The 14,526-nt window shown below is 39.5% G+C and overlaps 1 protein-coding gene across 2 annotated transcripts in view; it reads left to right on the top strand.

The window, feature by feature from the left end:
* Positions 1 to 14,526, top strand: part of AKAP8 (A-kinase anchoring protein 8) — a 60,831-nt gene that overhangs the window by 2,428 nt on the left and 43,877 nt on the right. For both annotated transcript variants that reach the window (XM_020969382.2, XM_078154039.1), the window contains exons 2-6: positions 9,587 to 9,625; positions 10,446 to 10,478; positions 11,712 to 11,991; positions 12,693 to 13,161; positions 13,325 to 13,454. In XM_020969382.2, coding sequence (XP_020825041.1) covers positions 9,587 to 9,625; positions 10,446 to 10,478; positions 11,712 to 11,991; positions 12,693 to 13,161; positions 13,325 to 13,454 — 951 coding nt within the window. The remainder of the gene's footprint in view (positions 1 to 9,586; positions 9,626 to 10,445; positions 10,479 to 11,711; positions 11,992 to 12,692; positions 13,162 to 13,324; positions 13,455 to 14,526) is intronic.

Genomic DNA, 14,526 nt, shown 5'->3' with positions numbered 1-14,526 from the left:
TACCAGCAGCCTTTCCCAATCCCTCTTAATTCTTGTGCCTTCCTTGTTAATTATTTACTATTTATCCTGTATATCACTTACTTTGTATATATTTGTTTTCTTGTTGTCTCTCCCCATTAGATTGTAAGCTCCTTGAGATCAGGAACTGTTTTTTACTTCTTTTTGTATGCTTATCACTTAAGCACAAGAGGTTTACAAATAGAGGGTGCTTAATAAATGTTTATTGCTTGATTGAATCAAAGAGAGAAATTGGTGGGTTGAATGTGGCAGAGCTGTGATCACCTAGAGGGTGGTTTTTGAATCCATGGGAGTTGATGAGATTACCAAGTGAAGGAAGAAGGACCCAGGATAGAGGGAGAAAAGAAGAGGACTCAGGATAGAGCCCTGTGGGACACTTGTTAGCCTGCATGACTTTGATGAAGATCCAGGAAAGGAGACTGAGAAGGAATTGTGTCTGGCTGGAGAACCAGGATAGAGTAATATCATGAACATCTAGAGAGAATAGAATATCAAAGAAAAGAGGATGCCAGATAGTGTCAAAGACTGCAGAGAAGTCTAGAAGAGATTAAGGCGTTATTAGAGCAATTTTGGTTGAATGATAAGGTTGGAAGCCAAAACATAGAATTAAGAAGAATGAGAGGAAAGAAATAAAAACATTGGTTATAGAGAGCTTTCTCCTAGAGTTTAGTTACAAAAGGGAGGAAAAATATAGGATAATAGCTAGCCAGGATGATCAAGTGAGGGTTTGTTTGTTTTTTGTCTTTTGAGGATGGAGGCAACATAGGTATATGTAGTCAAATAGCCAGTAGACAGGGAGATTGAAGGTGAGAGGGAGCAGTGTGCTGGAGATGGTAAGATTAGATGGAGTCCCTTGTGCCTGTAGAGAGGGTTATCTTGGCAAGAAGGTCTACCTCTTTATGTGAGGAGAGTGATGGAAAAGAGAATGTCAGAAGACAAATTGTTGAGATGAGGAAAGGAGGAGAGGGGAGCACTTGGTGCATGGCCTCAATTTTTCCAGTAAAATGAGGCAAGATTCTCAGCTAAAAGGAGGTGGGAAGCCCTGGAAGATTTGAGGAGGGATGAAAAGCTTTGAAAGAGCTACCGTGGTGACTGGGATAGTGTAGTGAGTAGGGAAGTGTAAAAGTATTGTCTTGTAGTGTGAGGGCCCAGTTAGGTTATATGACAAATTTGTAGAGTACACAGCATAATTTTGTGGTTTTTCTCCAGCTTTGTTCAGCAGCACATGTGTAAGTGGGAAAGCAGTAGAGGTAGGAATGAAAATTGTTTATTTTTTCTCCTGTGAACTTATATCTTCTGGTCATGAATTTCTTCCATGCTTCTCTTTATAATATCATCCTTTATGCCTAAATCATGGGCCTATTTGGAGCTTGTCTTAGTATATGGTATTATATGTTTTTGTAGACCTAATTTCTGCAAGACTGTCTTCCAGTTTTCCCAACAGTTTTTGTTGAATAGTGAGTCTTTGCTCCGATACTTGGGATCTTTGGGTTTATGAAACACTAAGTTACTGTACTCATTTTCTTTTGTATATTATTTACCTAATCTTTTCCACTAATCTACCTCTTTATTTCTTATCCAGTACTGAATTGTTTCTACTATTTTTGCTTTGTAGAATATTTTGGGATCTAATACTATTAGGCCTCCTTCCTTCCCACTTTTTTCCCCGTTATATTTATAGAGGAACCTTTTGTTCCTCTAGATGAATTATTACTGTATTTTTCTGGCTGTATAAAGCAATTCTTTGGTAGTTTGGTATGGCACTGAATAAGTAAATTAATTTAGATAGTGTTGTCATTTTTATTACATTAGTTTGGCCTACCCATGAGCAATTGCTCATGGGTAGGCCAAACCAACATAATGATTTCTCCAGTTATTTACATCTCTGTTTATGTGATGAATGTTTTGTAATTGTGTTAACACAATTCCTATGCGTATCTTGGTAGGTAGATTCCCAGTATTTTAACCTATCTGTAGTTATTTTAGATATAATTTCTCTTTCTGTCTCTTCCTGTTGGATTTTGTTGGTAATAAACAGACATTGGAGGCCACTTGTGCCCAATAACCTACTGCCAAGTGTGGAGGGAATACCTCTTTTATTTTGTTTTTGGGGTTTTTTTGTGTTTTTTTTTTTGTAAGGCAATTGGGGTTAAGTGACTTCCCCAGGGTCACACAGCTAGTAAGTGTCAAGTGCCTGAGCTCGGGGATTTGAGCTCCACTTTGCCACCTAGCTGCCCCAACCTCTTTTATTTTGGGTCAGCAAACCATTTTATTCCCCATTACCACAAGTGGGTGGGGTTCACTGACATTTGGTTTTTTTCCATCACTGAACTTAGGAGTGTGGACCCCTAAGTGAACTCCTGTGGACTGCTGTAACCCCTTCTTAGGGTTCTTAGAGTCTATACTTGGAAGTACACTCACTCCAGAACTGTTACATGTACTATTCTTCTTTCACACTTTCCATGTTCTTGCACTTGGAAAAATCTGGTTCCCTCCAAAAGATATAGCATCCGTGGCTACCCTTTTCAAACTGAAGGTTCTTTTTCTTATGACCCTGAAGGAGTAGCAAGTATACTCATTGCTTCTTACTGCCACTTGAACTTCTTTCTACCATCTCTCAGCAATATTCCCTTTTCTTTATCACCTTGACCAGATCTTTGCTGCAGGTGTCATCTGGCCTCCAGGCTATTATCATCTCTTTTCTCATTTCTTTTTGCTTCAGTACCTGTATAATTTTTTTTAATCCACCCAAGTCCTGCACCCTCATACTCATCACTATGTGCATTCCTGTCATCTTGAACAACTGGCGTCTCAATTTAATCACATTCCTGTTTCTATGGCTTATATTTTCATCTCCCACAGGGGTCTCACTGTTACCCATAAATGTCTATGATCTTGAACTCTGAAATTCTCTCTGATAGTTAAGTTCCTATTGTTCATTTCTTTTTCCTTCATCTCAAAACTCCTCTAAAACTATTTTTAGTACTCACTGGAACCACCAGCCCCATCTCCTTGTTCTTTTAGTTTATCATCTCTGCTCTAGTTTCACTTTCCTTAAGACTGCATAGGTCTAACCTAATATTTCGGGGTGGGGATTAGATCTGTGATTTCATTGGTATAGAAGAGGGCTGTACAGGTCAGCACATCATGCACAATTTATAGTCTTAGAGAATTGCCAAGACCAGTGGTGTTAAACTCTAATAGAAACTGATCCCTTATGGTTGCACATTAACTTGGAAAACCACAAAAACACTATGTTGTATTGTATTTTTATTTATTTTGTTAAACATTTCCTGGTTAACATTTTAATGTAGTTAGGGTTGTACCCTAAAGTTTGACACCTCTGGCATAGATCACTAAGAGGCTAATGTTAATAGATTTCCCTAATAATAGGCCTGAATGTCAGAGACAAACCTCTCATCTCTGAGGCCATCTCTCTATTCATTGCAGTTTCTAGTGTTAGCTAATTAAATTAGATGAAATCATCCACTTGAATGCTTTACCAGACTCAACCTCTGGAGTAACCCCACCTCCTATACCTCCTACCCACTCCCATTCTTGCCTGCTACTGAAGTCACCTGAAGACTGTGCCCACTACTCATTTATGCCATCTAATATCAGCTGAGCCTTCACTGCTGTAGAGCAGTCTATTTAATTCCCTGATCAGCTTTTTGTTTATTTTGTTCTGCCTTGTTTGTTTTTTAAAATTACATTTTTATCAGTCTCTTCTTCTGATATCACCTGCATTTCTCATAGTATTTTTTCCCTCTTCCCCTCCCAAACAACAAAGAATTTTTTAAAAGAGGAAAAGCAATTCAACAAACCACATTAATATATGTAAAAGTCTGACATATGTAGTGTTTGAAAAAAGGGAGAAGACATTTTCTCCTTTTTTTTCTCCCTTCTTTAGCACTGAGCTTGGTCATTATAATTTAACAACATGCAACTTTATTTTTGTAGTTGATCTTTCCATTTTCATTATTATAGTCATTGTATGTTCTACTTATTTCACTTTGTATCAGTTCATATAAATTTTCTCATGATTCTCTTTTCGTCCTAGTTATTATTTCTAACAGCATAGTAATATAGCATCATATAAACCTTGTTAAGACTTTCTGCAGTTGATGGGCATCTACTTTGTTAAGTGATGCTATAAATATATAGGTATATGTAGAGCTTTTCTTTTTGTCATTGATCTTCTTGTGATGTCTTCCCAGCAGTGAAAGCTCTGGGTCAAAGGGTGTGGACATTTGAGTCACTTTCTTTGCATAATTCCAAATTCCTTTCCAGAATGGTTGGACAAATTTCATAGTTTCACTATTGGGCCATTTTCCCACAATCCTGACTATTTCTGCCTTTTTCATCTTTACCAATTTGCTGAGTGTGAGGTGAAATGCACAGTTGGTTTACATTTCTCTTATTTCCTAATTGACTTTCTCTCCCACTCAGTCCGGTGGCTGTTCCAGACTTTCACTGCTGTCCTCTCCTAACTCCCTTTCCACAAAACCTTTTTACCCTAACATAGAAAATCGAGGTCATCTGCTGGGGAGCTCCTTCTTGCCTCTGTTCAGCACTTCAAATTATCCCCTCTTCTTTTCTTCTTTATTCCAGATTTCTGAGGAAGAGTTTTATACTCTCAATCTCATCTTCAAGAGATTGACCCTTTGATTATTCCCATTCCCTCATCTTTAATCTATCTGCTGGTTCTCTTCCTGTTGATCTAGTCTTTCCTACCCATATACAAGTATACACAAAATCCTCCATTGGACCTTGTCATTTCTTTGTTGTCTTATTTCTCTATTCCCTTTAACAGAGAGATTCCTATTAAAGATTATCTAAAATTTGTAGCTTTTGTTTCCTCATCTCCAACTTAATTTTCAAACTTCTGCAATTTGGCTTCCAGCCGCACCACTCAACTGAAACTGTTCTCTCCAACGTGAACATCAGCCTCTTAATTGCTGGATCTCTGGCCTTAATATCCTTGATTTCTCTATATTTTCTCAAGAAATCTAGAGATTTCTTGATTTTGCAATGTTTTCTTCTCCCTTGGTTTTTGTGATGGGCCATCTCCTTGTTCTCTTCTTTCTTGTCTCACTATTCTTTCCTTTTCTTGTTTGTTGAATTCATCTCCCAACCCCTCAACATGAGTGGGTATAACCCAGAGCTTTGTCCTGGGTCTTTCTTTACTCCATCCTCTCCCTTGGAGATCTCATCAGCCTCTGTATTCAAATATCATATTTAATATATCTCCTGAAGTCTGGTTAGTCATATGTTGTCAGGTTCCTGCATGTGTCTAAGACAATACACTATTGTCTTGCTGAAACCCATCCCTCTTCCAAACGTCTGTTTCTGCTAGGGCACCTGCCATCCATCCTCCAGTTAGCCACGTTTATGTCCTTGGAGTCCTTTCTCCCTCTCTTATGCACTATATTAGTCAATTGTCAGAGTCTTGTCAAATCTGCTTGTACCACATCTTTTATGTCCTCATCTCTTTACTCACATAGCTACCGCTCTCATCATTTCTTCGTAGAATTATCATAATGGTCTCCTAATTGCTTTCAGGAGGATAGGACTTCATGAGGCAGAAGTAATGTGTAATCAGCCTGTAAAGAAAGATAAGACTGGAGTCAGATTGTAAAGGACTTTAAATGCCAAATAGAAAAGTTGTTTTAAAAAAATGAAAAGAAAAGTATATCTATGGGGAGATACACTTAAGCTTCTTGAGCAAGGGGAGTGACATGGTCAGACCTGTGCTTTAGGAAAATGAATTTGTCAGCTCTTGGGAAGAGGAATTATAAAAGGGAAAGACTGGATGCAGAGATGAATTAGAAAGTTGTTGCAGTACTCCAGATGACAGGTGGTAAGGGTCTTACTGTAATTTGATTATCAGATTTATGTTTTATGTTGAGTGCTAGGCGCTACATTTGAGGAAAGTTGAAAACAAGCTGAAGAGTGTTTAGAGGATGTCTACCAGGATGGTAAAGGGGATGGACACCATACCCTATAAAAGAACTTAGCCTAGAGAAGTCTTAGAAGGACAAGAGAGGTGTCTTCAGGTGTGAAGGAAGGACTGTCGTCAGTTCCATTTGATCCTGCTTGGCAGAATTGGATGCAGTGGGCAAAATTGCAGTGTTTCAAATTTAGGCTCTCAATATAGGGGAATATTTTCCTTAGCAACTTTCTCTGGAGAGGCAGTGAGTTTCCATCACTGCAAGTCTTTAAGTGATGATTGGATACACACTTGTCAGGGGTCCTTGAGACATTCTGTGATTCTGCTTGTAGGAGGTAGACCACAGTGTTCCTTTACTTTAGTAATAATATAATCTCATAAGGGATCAGTCTGATAAAAGGGCCTGCTATGGAGAGGCAGGTACAGGCAGTTCCCAGTTTTTATCATTGTTGTTATGAATGATTAGTTTGTTTAGAACTAGTAATGCATTGCTAATAATGTTTTGTCCCTTAGAAACAATGTTAAAAATGCTGGTTAGTTGGCAGGTTGAAGTACTTGTATCCAAAGTAACTTTTGAGTTGGGTGACCCATATAGTTTTGATAGGCCAAGCATGGAGTTCTTTCTCCTGAGTCCTGATAGCAGGTCTGGTAATAGCAGTGGGAAAGGGTATTATCTTATGGAGTAGTAGCTATTCCTGTGGATGGATCATTCCTTCAGAATTGGTGTGAATGCCAAGACTGCCTGCACTCATAGCAGTTCTAGGTTCTTGTAGCAGAGAGCCCTGTGTTGCCGGAAAGAGGGAGAGAAAAAGGATTTTTTCTTTCCTTTTCTCTAGAATCAGAAATGGCTTCAACTAGCATTTTGAAATGCACAGTTTGTTGTTACTCCTCTCTCACTTTCCTTTTGACATGATTTCTAGGTTTCTGAGAATCCCGTTTGTGATCTCTGGCTTCCTTAAAACTCCTATAGCCCACCTGTCTAGGTCTGAGCTCTTCCACTAAGTGCTTATTGTAACCCTCCCACTGTTAGTGATTTCATTTCTCTAAAGTCATATGTTGGTATTTTGGACACCAGCCAGATTTATCCGTTACTTTTCTCTTGAGGCATACTGGTTCACCAGAACAGGTACTAGGCCCTGAAGTTGGAGGAACTGGGTTCAAATCCTGTCTTTGACATTTATTCTACATGTAATCTTGGTCAAGTTACCTAACTTTCTTGGGTTTCATTTTTCTCATCCATAAAATAAGGGGTTGGACTTAGATGGCTTTTGGGGTCCTTTCTAACCTCTATATCTCTGGTCCTTCTAATAATGTACACTCCTTGAATGATGGGGAGTACAATACAAATGTTCACCTTGTCACACTTCTTTACAACATTCATCGTAGACGTCATACAGTCATGGAGAATGTTTGACAATGGGTCATCTGCTCCTTTCCCATTTCTCCCATCAGGTAATATTGGTTTTTTAGCAACCCTAGGAAAAGGACAGGTTGACTATTATGTGAAGTGACTACAGTGAAGTCTTGTTCTGTTTTTAAATCATGTTGAAATATTCAAGAAAAGAGTCAGGAAGACCATTAAAGTTTCCTTCTTTACCATTCATTCTGATGCCAAGGGAGACAGGAAATGATGGCTTGAATTGGTGTTACAGTGGAAAGAACACTCACTTTGGAGTCAGAAGACCCGGTTTCAAATCCCATTTCTGATTCTTACTGCCTTTGTGGCCTTGAGGAAGTGGGCTTGTTTCCTCGTCTGTGAATGGATGGAGGTAGTATTTTGTTCAGTTGTATCTGATTTCATGATGCCTTTTGGGGTTTTCTTGGCAAAGACACATGAGTGATTTGCCATTTTCTTTTCCAGCTTATTCCACAGATGAGGAAACTGAGGCAAATAGGGTTAAATGACTTGCCCAGGATCACACAGCTAGTAAGTGTCTGAGGCTAGATTTGAACTCAGGAAGATGAGTCTTCCAGATTCCAGGCTCCTCACTCCACTGCTTTACCTAGCTGCCTGTAATCCAATCTCATCACCATGTTGCTAACTCAAGCCTTGACTGACTCTACCTACCTCAGCCTTCTCCACCCTCTGATTAGAGGGCTGGGAGGACTGAGTATCAAGCTCCTCCTAATAATTCCTTCCTCTGTAGAAGGCAGAACCTGGACTTCCCTGCCCACTCCACTGTGTATCTGCTCCCTACCTGGTTCCAACTCCATAGAAAAAGATGTCCCTGTGCCAGTTACCCCCTAGGCTCTTCCTCCTCTTCTCTTCCTCCTTTTGTGTATCTTCTTCCCCTATTTTGTAAGCTCTGTTAGGGCAGGGACTGTGTTTTTATTAATTGTATCCCTAGCATGTAGAGCAGTGCTTGGCACGTAGTAGACACTTAATATATGTTTATTAGATTTGTTAAATTGGATTTCACGTCCCTGAGCCTCTGTTTCCTCTTCTGTAGAAAAAAAAGGATGGTATTAGATACATAGCCCTTCCAGCTCTGATCCATCATCTCCTTGATATGGTGGTATTGTTGAATGGAGGCAGATGGTACTGAATTTGTTTAAAGGAAGGCCACCTTGCTTCAGCAACACACCTCAGGTAGGCAGGTGCCTGAACTTAGATTGCTGACAGTAATAGTGGTATACAGGAGTTTCTTTAGAGTGAGGGAAAGCTGGCTGGGTATGTTTGTGATAATCTTCTTTGTATTGTTGAGATTTGAAGTCCGTTTCCATCACTACCATGTAGTCAAGATTCAGGCTTTCTCTAGAAATATGAATTTTACTTGAATATTTTGAAAGATCTGTCATTTTGTCCATTCACTGAGGGTCCAACCCATCAGGAGTTGCCACGGCTGAAAAATTCATCACCTGGTGGCCTATCTTAGGGTGATGACCATGTAAGGCATCACCTAGGCAGTCTGTTGTCTATTACTTGAAGCTTTCCAGCCTAGTAGGACTGCTATTACCTAGTCTTCATGAAGCAAAGATTATCTGTATACCATGATGAGGATATAAAGGAAAACTTGAATAGAAACATAAGAAGTTGGAGGGAAAAAATTAAATTTGATACTCTTGTTGCCCACCTGTTCCCCTCTCTTCCCCTCCCCCCGTGTCCTTAGGCCTTTACCACCTTGGGACAGGCCCTGTTGTTGCAGTGGCCTGCTTTTGGACAAGTCTTGTCTGTCTCTCCTCCCCTCCCCCCTTACCTCTTTCTTGATAAACCTTGCTCCTTCCTGTTTCCACTGAGAAAAACAAGTTTTATTTTTTTTCTGAATAGAGGAGCATAGATCCAGAGAAGGAAACTTGGTTTGCTAGTAGAGGCATCCAGCAGGTCAGTAATGGAGCCATCTTATTTAGTCATTGAGCCCACTGACCTGCTCCCTCCTTTCTGTTTCATCTGAGCCATGTCACATGGATTAATTTTCTGGCCTACCATTTTCTACAGCAGTAGATGAGAGTTAAATCATAGAAAGATAAATGTAGTGACATAATCCTAGAGTTAGCATCTAATAAAATAAACCATCAAAAAGTAATATTTAGATTTTTATCATTTTTAGGCATTGTATTCCTGAGTGATTTCTCTTTTCTCCAAAAAATGTCCATAACTTTATATCTCTTCCCATATAGGTTATGGGGCGTGGAGCGCTGGAGCTGCTAACACCCAAAGTGAGTTTTTCTGCTTTGTTGAGACTAGGGTTCTTTTTGTACTTTTTCTTTTAGTTATTTTTTTGACAGATATGGTTTTGGTCTGGAAATCATTTAATTGCTTGGCTAGATAATTAGCAAGTATAACTTCTTTTTAGAAGGCTATTTTTTTCAGAGGAATGACGTATATTCCTAGTGCTATGTGTTACAAGTATCTGGTTTTTAACTTTTCATATAATACCTCTTCTCTTGAGGAGAATTAAGATAACTTCATGTTCTTGAATATTGTGGTATGTATTATTTAAAATATTGTTTGGTGTCATTCTTACTTTTTCCATGGTCATTTTCTGGTAACTGAGTTTGATAAGGCAATGTCATGAAGTGTCTTTAAGTTAGGGAAGTGCTTTCTTTCTCTGTTCCTCTCCAGAAATAAAAAACAATACTTAATGTTGTCAGCAGCTACTCATTTTTTTTTCTTTGTTGAAAAATGGGCCTTTGTTCATTTGCTGTGTTTGTGAGCCTTCAGTCCAACTGCCGGGAGGAATTGGGAAGTAGCCTAAAACATTGGCTCAAACTTGCTAAGCTTTTTGGTAAGCCTTCCTGGTTCTTCCCACTGGTTTTACGAGAAATGTAGTTAAAACTTCTACATGCCTTCTCTAGTTTCAGTGAGTGACATGATGACATTCTTTTTTGCCCTGAGATGCCATTGCTAATTAGAAGCTTGTACCATTCCTTATGTGAAAATAAAATGGATATGCATAATTGTTCTGTAAAATGTGTTTTCTGATGTCTGCTCTGAAAACAAAGATTTTGTGTGTTTTATTTCCCCACTTCCTTTAAGGTGCATATGGGACCAGTGCAGCCAACTGGCAAGGTATGTGCTTTTGTTTATGTTTCCGGGGGGTGAAGTTCCTTCCATGAGTTTTTAAACTTTGGGTTTAATTTTGAGAGTTGCTGCTAGCTGTGGTTGGGGTCTGAGTTTCAGGAAATAATCATTTGCTAATGTAGTTCATAGGATTATAGATTGAGAAATGAAGTGACCTCCCTCCATTTGTCAATAAGGACTTAACAGGCTCGGATTATAGTTTACATAATTTCTTAAAGAGCCTAGACTCAAACTGAGGGCCTCTAATTCCAAATCCAGTGGTCTTTCTAATGTATCCCATTAACTAGGTCTTTGAGCCAATGCACGTATGTGGGATGACTCAGTCTGCTGTGGCTCTGCCCTTTAATAGGTTAGAAAGAAACTGAGATGGGCCTTCTCCTTCATACTTAGTGCTTCTTCCACTGTCCTATTGAATAATGGGCATAAATTGAATTAGATTTGATTGGGAGTTCTTGCTTATTTTGTTGGTCCGCAGAGACCTATCCTCAATTTTAGAGTAGTCCTCAGGACTTCAGAAAAGAGAGGGAAAGATAATGGTAAATTTTTAAGTAGGAATTTTTTTTTACTATATTTTTTAGCTTTGATTTTCTTTTTTTAGGATAACATTAAAAACTTGAAGATAGTCCTTTTGGAAAGAATAGCTGTCTTAGGAACATTGTAACATACATATATCCAGATTATCTTGGTAAGGGAATCTTTTCCTAGGCTACTAAAGAGGCTAAAAAATGAGAATTAACAGTCCATTCACAGGAATGCTTAGGATTATACTTAGCTCCCAAGAGTAGGTATCTTTCCTTAGTCAGCCCCTTCTTCTTCTTCTTTTTTTTGGCTAGGCAGTGGGGTTAAGTGACTTGCCCTGGGTCACACGGCTAGTTAAGTGTTAGGTGTCTGAGGCCGGATTTGAACTCAGGTCCTCCTGAATCCAGGGCCAGTGCTCTATCCACTGCGCCACCTAACTGTCCCTGTCAGCCTCTTTTTAATTGTCCCTTACTATGCTGATCCTCTGTGCTGCATAGAATGAGTAGTAATTCTTGAGTCACTTAATGCTGAACTTCTCTGTAGAACTTGGCTGCTGAGCCATTCTCTTATATCTCAGAAGTTGTGGGTTCTGTTGAATTATACCTGTTTCGTTCCCCGCCACCAAACCCAGTTCATCTGTTTGAAGCAAAGACCAACCTCCTGTTGTTGAGCTGCCGTTCTAATGCTCTCTTTTTCCATTAGGCTATGAAGGTTACAATTATTATGGTGCTCAGAACACTGGTGTTACCACTGGGGCTACATATAACTACAGCACAGCCTCATGGGAGGCTCCCAAGACAGACAATGCAACCCTTGGAGATGGGAGTGCTACCATGCAGATTGCCGCCTATGGAACAGAGACTGTCACTGATAATTCTGATTCCCTCATTGCCAAGATCAACCAACGCTTGGACATGATGTCGAAGGAAGGAAGCAGGGGCGGGGCCGGCAGCAGTGGGGAGGGCATGGAAGACCAGGAGAGGTGATTACAGGCTTTCTTGTTCAAGGAGCAGCACCAAGTGCTAGCCCGTACCAATTACATCAATATGGAAGCTAGACCCTTGCATTTCCTCTTGGGAATAAGTGGGTTCTTTATTCCTAAAAACAGTTTTGTGCTTCTTGAGTCCTCTTCAGTTTGGAGTAAATGAATTGAGACCATCTGACCAGGGTATAGGCATTTTAAGCAGGTCAATGTTAAAGATTCATTAACCCTTGATGTGGCTTATTTAGCTTTTGGCTGCTGCCTAATCTACATCTAAAATTCTTAGTTCTGGATCCTGAGTTTACTAAATTCATATAATGTCTCCACTGTACACCAAAGCCAGCGTAACTGAAATCAAATGTAGAGAGGAATACCACCTGCTTCTGCACTTGTCAGTTGAAGAAACTAACAAATTGAGTATGTTGGGGGTGAGGTTTGGGAGTGCTGCCTGTTATGTTTCAAGCATTTTGGCTTGTAGGTGTGATTTATTTGATGAAAGAAAAATCTGTTTTTTGATGAGCTCTCAACTAGTCACAAGCAAGGCCTAATGAAAACAGTCCTTTTGGAAAATCCAGTGCATTTGGCTCATGCTTTGTGTTGGGATGTTGGTGTGTGTGCCATGATGAGGCCAACTTTCATTTTCTCTGAGCATTTTCTTTAGCAGGATTAGTTATTGACCTGGCTCTGTGCTTATTCTTCAGCTCTTTCAGATTTGAGTCTTTTGACTCCTATAACTCCAGGGCTTCAATGACTGATCACAATCTCTACCGCTCAAGCTACAATTATGACTATGACCTCAGACCTAATCAGAATGATGGCTTTGGAAGTCAGTATGATGACCACCAAGACCTGTCTCACAGCCGAACATCTCTGTATGGCATTGTTCAGGAAAAGTGTCAGAATCAGTTCCGGGATCGGGGTCATCCCAACACCTACATGCGCAGTGACCACTTCATGCCATCCTCAAGCTCAGAGCGTTTGTCTGCTCGCTGGAATGAGCTGAACTATATGGGTGGAAGGGGAATGGGAGGCCCCTGCCCCAACAGACTACCTTCTCTGTTCTCACAAGCTGTGGTCCCCGATTATGGCATGATGGGGGTGCAGGGAATGAGCAGGTTTGGCAACATACCTTATGGATGTGGCAGGTCAAGGAACAGAATGAGAGACCGGGTGAGTTCTGTACTTCTTAATCATTACCAATTACTTAATAATCATTAATTAGGCTTTGGTTTTTTCCTTTTTCATTGTGATCCCAGTTCCTTGCTTCATTTTTTCTTTGGTTGATTTTGCTCATTAGTTGAACAGTACTATTTAAATTTATTTATGTTTTTAGTCCAGAAGAAGGGGGTTTAATCACTCTGGACAAGATGGCATAAGCAAGAAACGTAAGCAGTCCCAAAGTGCTGAAGAGCCAGACTACAAGCAGGCCCGAACAGACAGTGAAGGAGATGATTCAGATAATGGTAAGTTCCAGAACCCTATTGTGGTATAGATACTTTGCCTGTTTTATTTAATGTCTTAGTTTAATTTTTTAAATTTAATTTCTTTAAAAGAATTTAAAAATTTTGAAATTAAACCCTCCCCAAATAAACATTTACCTAAACACAGCAAAGCACAAAATGAAGATTGTGTATGAAACCATTAATCTCCATTTCATAGAGTTTACTTTTTAAAAAAGTGTAATAAATTCCATACATTACTTTCAAAATTATCCTGCTTCTCTTCTTCTAAACTTCCTTTTGTTCTCTTCTATACATTAAAAAACTGTTTCACTGGCACTGTTTCTTTGGCATCAGTATTACTACCAGCCAACCTGACCCTCTTTCCCAATTGAAAACTTAGAGGGGGAAAAATAACATTTGTAGCAGATAAGCATAGTCAAGCAAAATGAATCCGCTCAGTGACCATGTCCAAAAATGTCTGTCTCTTCACCCTGTGTCACTCCCCTCTCTGTCACAAGTCGGGGGAGAGGGCGTAACATTATCATGAGTGCTCTGGAAATGTGATTGGCCATTGCTTTGCTAGAGGTCTTGTCTTTAAAAGCTCTTTTACTTTATGATATTATAGTCCTTGTATAAATTATTTTGTTTCTGCTCACTGGATGCCACGTCAGTCATACTAAAAGATTTGCTGAAATATCTCTTTCATTGCATTCCTATGCTGCTGTCGAATCAGCCTTCATACATTCCAGTTATGAGAAATAGCCAATTCTACCCCCTTCTTCCTGTTTTATTCTAATGTATTCCTTTTATTCTCCCTTCTCTTTTATCTTCCTATAATCCTCAGAACACAATCGGTGGACTCCCCAGAACTGTTGTAAGTTTTTGCCTGGCACACAGTGGGTGCTTAATAAATGTTTATTGATTAAAAGGATACTTTTTTCTTTGCTATTATAATGTTAGCACTACATCATCATACAGCTCCTTTCCAGTTGCTCAAATAAATTTACCATTCTAGCTATCTCTGCATTCATGTTTGTATTTCCTGGTTCTTACTCAGCTCTGTTCTTTTCATCAGAAATACTTGACAATCCCC

This window comes from Phascolarctos cinereus, unplaced genomic scaffold, assembly GCF_003287225.1.
Source record: "Phascolarctos cinereus isolate Bilbo 61053 unplaced genomic scaffold, phaCin_HiC Scaffold_4;HRSCAF=312, whole genome shotgun sequence".
In the NCBI taxonomy this organism is placed as follows: domain Eukaryota; kingdom Metazoa; phylum Chordata; class Mammalia; order Diprotodontia; family Phascolarctidae; genus Phascolarctos; species Phascolarctos cinereus.
This window is presented reverse-complemented; position numbering and strand designations above follow the sequence as displayed.